The sequence below is a fragment of the Eurytemora carolleeae genome, unplaced genomic scaffold (assembly GCF_000591075.1).
Source record: "Eurytemora carolleeae unplaced genomic scaffold, Eaff_2.0 scaffold38, whole genome shotgun sequence".
NCBI classification, from domain to species: domain Eukaryota; kingdom Metazoa; phylum Arthropoda; class Copepoda; order Calanoida; family Temoridae; genus Eurytemora; species Eurytemora carolleeae.
Genome location: NW_019396060.1, coordinates 96,251 through 103,373, shown reverse-complemented (window position 1 = coordinate 103,373; position 7,123 = coordinate 96,251). Strand labels below are relative to the sequence as shown.

Here is a 7,123-nt window from a genome sequence, read left to right as displayed (position 1 = left end):
ATCTAGAATCTAGGATCTAGAATCTAGGATCTAGAATCTAGGATCTAGAATCTAGAATCTGGAATCAAGTATCTAGGATCTAAGTTCTAGGATTTATGACCAACAATAAAAATTTAAACAAACCTATAAACTCGATGAAAAGATTCTTGGTAACTCCGTCGTGTTGTGAAATATTCCTGATCATCTTGATTATCAAGGGATCCTGAAATTTAATAATAAAAAAAATTTGTTTTTTAATGCAGGCTTTCAACTAATTCCTTTATTTATTAATATTTATAATTATTTTCAGTATTGCAACAGTAAACGTAGAGATTTTTTTTGCATCAATATTCTTTTATTGCTTTTCTGATTTCTTGCAAACCTGATAGGAGAATGCACGTTGCATCAGGAGCCTAAGACCGTTAGATTCACAGATAAGTTGAGCGTTTCTCTTGTTAGCTGCAAGATTTATAGCTAAAGCCATAATCTCCAGATCTACCTGATAAGAAAATTTACTTTAATTCTAGCATAATCTCCAGATCTACCTGATAAGAAAATTTACTTTAATTCTATCATAATCTCCAGATCTACCTGATAAGAAAATTTACTCTAATTCTATAATAATCTCCAGATCTACCTGATAAGAAAATTTACTTTAATTATATCATAAGCAGGGAGAACAATAATAATACAATAATGCAGTTTAAATCTTTATAGAGTCATTATAGGCATTAGTCATCTTGAAAAAACTAACTCCAAAGAATGTGAATAAACAATAAGTATTCTAGATTGACACAAAAAAGGAAAACTTTGCACAAGTTTCATTGGATACATCCATTAGTATTTTAGTAGTAGTGGTGATACAATTGTATTGTTTCAAGCTCTCAGAAATACACAATACAGAAAATAGAGAATATCGAAATTGGAAAATAAGGTTATTTTGAATATTTAACAAAATAGGTATCTTAATATCTTTTACTGCTAACAGAATTATAATACAAGTTTGAACTTTTTTCATTTTCATTTTTATGATTTTTTTTATAATATTAGAAAATATTCATATAAAACTTTCCTTCTGGCTATATGTTGTTGCTTCAAAAATTTCACAAGAAGTTTGCAATTTGCATATTATGCAGAGATGTAGATGAGAAGAAATTAATTTAATATTAAAATTATTCAACGTTTTTAGTTCAAACTTTAGTTAAATCCTCAGACTCTGTCAGAATCAAGATTGGATAAGATGTTTTATAGCTCAGGGCTTTATTCTGAACCTTCTCCTAGCTCAACTAGTATTCTAAACCTACTCCTAGCTCAACTAGTATTCTAAACCTACTCCTAGCTCAACTAGTATTCTAAACCTACTCCTAGCTCAACTAGTATTCTGAACATACACTCCTAGCTCAACTAGTATTCTAAACCTACTCCTAGCTCAACTAGTATTCTAAACCTACTCCTAGCTCAACTAGTATTCTGAACATACACCTAGCTCAACTAGTATTCTGAACTTACTCCTAGCTCAACTAGTATTCTAAACCTACTCCTAGCTAAACTAGTATTCTGAACCTATACCTTCTCCTGTTACCAAACCTGATCTTCCGGAGCTTGAAGAATTATCTTCATCAAACTTGGAATAGCATCTGTATACGTAAACATTGATTTAACCTGAAAAATACATATTACGAATTTTAATGTTTTTTTTCAATATTTAGTTTAAATACCTTATCATCCATGGATAAATGGTAAAGGACACATGATACAGGATTCTGGTTTCCTGGAACAAAATGATGTTAGTATTTTCCGTACATATGTAATACTACCGTTTCCTGTATATATACATATATGAAAAATATTCTGGTTTTTGTACATAAACAATATATTGGTTTCCTGTACATGAATAATAATATGGTTTCTTATACATAAACAATATATTGGTTTCCTGTACATTAATAATAATCTGGTTTCTTGTACATAAACAATATTCTGGTTTCTTGTACAAAAACAATATTTTGGTTTCTTGTACATAAACAATATTCTGGTTTCTTGTACATAAACAATATTCTGGTTTCTTGTACATAAACAATATTCTGGTTTCTTGTACAAAAACAATATTCTGGTTTAATTAAAAAATTAAAGAAAAAAATATACATAATACATACATACTATACATAAATGCATAATATATACATAACTATACAACATATATACATATATATTTACTAAAGACGGATGTTTCGTTCTAAGATATAAGGTTCTGTTACTAAGAGTCCCATGAAACCAATTATGTTAATTCTAATCCTGTTCTCTGTATCAGCAATTATATTCCAATATGCCTTATAAATCTGAAGGCTCAAAATTTTTGTTTTGTCAGCAGTTTTACCAAACTTGAGATGGGACGGTTCAACATTTATAAATTTATTTTTATTAAGACGTTAATTACGTTTAAAACAAAGAAATAGACAAAACTAGATTAAATCATATTTTTATAAAAATGTTTCACACCTGTATCCTCCAGTAGTGAGACTAATCTAGGAACTAGTCCTGATTTCACCATCTGAACCCGAGCTGAAGTATCAAAGGACAGGTTCAGGAGAAGACGAACTGCAGCATTGATTAGATCAGAATTCTGGGAGGAGAGAAGAGGGTTTAGCTTCTCAATTACAGAAGAGGCCAGCATAGCGTCCTGAATAAAGCTGTAATTAGAATTGTTTTTAAAAACTTACTTAAGAAGTTTAGTCATCTATTTTGGTTAAAAATCAAGCAAAACTTTAGTTAAACTTTAAAGAAAGGAATTGAGTTTTTGCCCCAAACTCAAATTTTCTAATCTTATTTTCTTTAAAATCTTTAGGTGAAAACTTTTGATATTTCAAACGTAGATTATTTGAGTTAATAACATTCATGCTTTGAACTATCTAAGGTCTTAAAAAGTTTCAGGGATTAGAAAATCTAAAGACTTGATTCCTTTAAATAGTTACCTAAAGATTGTAAGGCAGATTTACAAACATAAAACAAATAATGTAACTAATAATTTACCTTGTTTTCCGCATAGAGAGATAATTTCTTTAAGAAAGAAATCACAAGAATAAGTAATTCTTCATTAGTTCTGTTCAGGAGCTGAACCAGAAGATTTGTTACTCCGCGCCGTTTCATCTTCTCTTCAACCTTTATAGGTTTCAGTTAGTTTTATACCTTGATCTTACCTTACTCATAGTTTAGTTTCATCTTCTCCTCAACCTTTATAGGTTTCAGTTAGTTTTATACCTTGATCTTACCTTACTCATAGTTTAATTTCATCTTCTCCTCAACCTTTATAAGTTTTCCGATAGGGTTTATACCTTGTGTTAAACCGTATCATTAGCTTAGTTTTATATTCACCGCACTCTTTATAATTTACAGCTAGTTTTTATACCTTGATTCAACCTAATCCTTAGCTTTGTATCATCTACGCATGAACAATTATAGGTATCAGTTATGTTTCATACCTCATTGAACCTTGAAATATTTTTTAAATGTTTAGAATTTAATGAACTAAATACCTTTATATCTTCTGAAAGGTTGAGAAGAAGATAGATAGATACTCTAAGAGTCTGTTCCTGCTTTAGAACAAAGTTTTGAAACTTTCTCTCCAATATTTCGAACTCCTCCTTCTCCTGGTCCAGATCTGCAGAAGTTTTGGAGGATTTCATCTCTAGAGCTCTGGTCTTCTTGTAGAGCTCTGTAGAGTACTGGGTATACCGGGTAACCTCGAACTGGAGAATATCCAGTACCTGGCTTCCTACCTGCAGAAAATTAAGATCAAGATTAAGAATTAAGATTAGTTTCCTATTCTTTGCAAAATAAGTTTAATATATTTTATAATCTATTTTTGTGATTATGAATGCCAATACTACAGATAAAGTTTTTGCCACAAACATTGATTTTCTAATCCCTATCTCTTTATAACCTGCTACTACTACTACATTGGGTTGCAGAGATATAGAAATTAGAAAATCAGAGTTTTGGCAAAAACTCAGTTTTATTGTTTTTTCTTTTGGTTCCATGTATGTTTATTGGGACGTTCTCACATCAAATTTTTAATATTTGATATTGAAAAATTACAAATCTTACCTTATTATGCATGATGATTGGATGGAATTGTGAAAATGTTGAAAAGCAGAAGAAGGTATAAATTATATTTGTCGTTAGATCTGTTTCATAAACAAATAAAAATATTGAAATTAATATTATTATTTAAATCAGTTAAATTTTTTTTATTTTTCGATCAAATAATTTTGTTCATTTTCCTATGCTCGTCTTCCACTCCTCTCTTAGAACCCTAGAGAGTGCTCCCAACAAGGTTTCGTTCTCAGACAATTCCTCCAGGTTATCAGGGTTCCTAGAATACACTTCAGGTTATCAGGGTTCCTAAAACATACTTCAGGTTATCAGGGTTCCTAAAATATACTCCAGGTTATCAGGGTTCCTAAAATACACTCCGGGTTATCAGGGTTCCTAAAATACACTCCAGGTTATCAGGGTTCCTAAAATACACTTCAAGTTATCAGGGTTCCTAAAATACACCCCAGGTTATCAGGGTTCCTAAAATAAACTTCAGGTTATCAGAGTTCCTAAAATACACTCTAGGTTATCAGGGTTCCTAAAATACACTCCGGGCTATCAGGGTTCCTAAAATACACTCCCGGTTATCAGGGTTCCTAAAATACACTCCAGGTTATCACGGTTCCTAAAATACACTCCGGGTTATCAGGGTTCCTAGAATACACGCAAGGTTATCAGGGTTCCTAGAATATACTCCAGGTTATTAGGGTTCCTAGAATACACTGCAGGTTATCAGGGTTCCTAGAATATACTCCAGGTTATCAGGGTTCCTAGAATACACGCAAGTTTATCAGGGTTCCTAGAATATACTCCAGGTTATCAGGGTTCCTAGAACACACTCCAAGTTATCAGGGTTCCTAAAATACACTTCAGGTTATCAGGGTTCTTAAAATACACTCCAGGTTAAAAGGGTTCCTAGAATACACTCTAGGTTTTCAGGGTTTCTATAATATACTCTAGGTTATTAATGCTCCTAGAATACGCTCCAGGTTATCATACGCTGGATTTATTGAAGGTTACTATAATATGCAAGGTATCAGAGTTTCTTGAAGAAAAAGCAAATGACTAAGTACTCTATGAATAAAATTTATTTCTGCAAGTTGGTTGGTTTTAACACTTTTCTCCATCTCCTAAAGTACAGACAGAGAAGACCTAATTGTTAGTTTTAAGAGGAGTGTTTGTAAAAATGTTGAATTTTTCAATTTTTCATTCGCCGTTAAGGTTTATGTAAAAAATTTCTTTAAAGTAATCTGATCCTCTAGATAATTCGTTTACTTGGTATGAATCTTTTCCTATAACGTAATATTTGCTTAAAAATTGATAAAAACAATTTCTTTTGAAGTCTCGAGCAAGTGTAGTCTCTCTAAACAGTTAATGTGACAAGTTTTTATAGAAAAATAAACTCTGTACTTTAAAGTAAGAAAGTTAATATATTTTTGTTAGGCAGATACTTTTTAGTAAAGTTAAAATTTTATCAATTGAAAGTCAGAACAACATCGTATAGGAGCATTTTTGATATTTAGCTGTGTCATTAACCAAATGTTACCTTAATTTTCCTCTTTTTAAGTTTTTACTTTCAAATGAGGTCTTGATTTACACGGAAAAATGGTTTGCTGGATTTATTATTATTAATTATTATTATTATTATTATTATCAGACCTTGAGAGTTGTAAGATAAGGTTTGCTCCTTTAACTTTAGACGGGATATCCTCATATAAGAGCTCAATATATTCATCTGAAATTAGAAACGGTTTCAAGATATTAATCATTTTATTATTTTTGTTTTTAATAAGTTTACTCATTTTGCATGGTTTGTGAAGTGTCCCAATTTTACCAGATCTTTTAAATACAATTGAGTGAACATTTCATTCATTGATAGTGCTAAAGATGATTTAACTTAAACTGAAATGATATATCCTGCACTGATTAAAATACTACAATGAGAACCAGAAAACTGAGGAATAGGAAGACGACATTTAATTTATTAAATCACTTGTTAAGTCAAATGAGTCTGTTTACACTGCTTAATTGCTGTGTCAAAAGTTAATTTTAGTCTTAAAGTCGCCTTATTCTCACTGTAAAAAATAATATAAATGTAGACAATTTTGATTGACATATTCAAAACAAGTTTTATATTATTTTAAACTAGCTAAAGGGCCCAGCGTTGCCCGTGAAAAAATTTTTTTTTTTTAAATGTTGAAGAAAAAATGTTGAATTTTTTAGCTTATAACACCCAACCCCCCCGCCACCCCTGAGAGTCCACAAAAAATTTCAGCCCAATTGGTCCAGCCGTTTGGCCGGCAATAGGCAACATATATATCTATATATAAGAATGTCTCGTTTTATTATGTAGATATAATAATACATACAGTGATAACCAGAAAACAACGGAAAAAGAAGACGACATTATAGCAATATTTAGTGCATTTGAGGGTGTTAGAAAGCAAATAGTTTTATCAGACACTTATAAATTTACTTTTTTTGTGAAATGAGTCTGTTTACACTGCACAACTGCTGTGTTTCATGGTTATTGAACTTTTTAAAGTTTAAACTTGATTCTTAATGTTGTCTTCCTATTCCAGAGTTTTCTGGTTATCATTGCAATAAAAAAGACGATTTTACCATTTCCTTGAAAAAAACGAGTTTACCTAAATCATTAATATTAGCAATTTGTTCCGGATCTGTAGCGGCCTCTATAGGAGAATATCTAAATAAAAAGCTATGATCTGTAGCGGCCTCTATAGGAGAATATCTAAATAAAAAGCTATGATCTGTAGCGGCCTCTATAAGAGAATATCTAAATAAAAAGCTATGATCAGGGGCGCAACTTTTAAGAGGGGAGAGAGGAAGAAAAATTCCAAAGGGCGGCTTCCTGCATGTGAGTAGGGGGACTATGCTTATTATCTTTTTAAAAAATTATACTCGAATCATAAACTCGAATCATAAACTCGAATCATAAACTCGAATCATATACTCGAATCATATACTCGAATCATAAACTCGAATCATATACTCGAATCATATACTCGAATCATATACTCGAATCATA

At 31.1% G+C, this 7,123-nt stretch overlaps 1 protein-coding gene across 1 annotated transcript in view; it reads right to left on the bottom strand.

Moving 5' to 3' along the window:
* Positions 1 to 7,123, bottom strand: part of LOC111708486 (kinesin-associated protein 3) — a 14,685-nt gene that overhangs the window by 4,951 nt on the left and 2,611 nt on the right. Inside the window, exons 5-15 of the mRNA XM_023481886.1 lie at positions 6,723 to 6,965; positions 5,734 to 5,809; positions 4,260 to 4,351; positions 4,084 to 4,163; positions 3,513 to 3,755; positions 3,010 to 3,138; positions 2,479 to 2,659; positions 1,698 to 1,750; positions 1,567 to 1,641; positions 362 to 478; positions 124 to 202 (exon numbers count right to left, since the gene is read on the bottom strand). Coding sequence (XP_023337654.1) covers positions 124 to 202; positions 362 to 478; positions 1,567 to 1,641; positions 1,698 to 1,750; positions 2,479 to 2,659; positions 3,010 to 3,138; positions 3,513 to 3,755; positions 4,084 to 4,163; positions 4,260 to 4,351; positions 5,734 to 5,809; positions 6,723 to 6,965 — 1,368 coding nt within the window. The remainder of the gene's footprint in view (positions 1 to 123; positions 203 to 361; positions 479 to 1,566; positions 1,642 to 1,697; positions 1,751 to 2,478; positions 2,660 to 3,009; positions 3,139 to 3,512; positions 3,756 to 4,083; positions 4,164 to 4,259; positions 4,352 to 5,733; positions 5,810 to 6,722; positions 6,966 to 7,123) is intronic.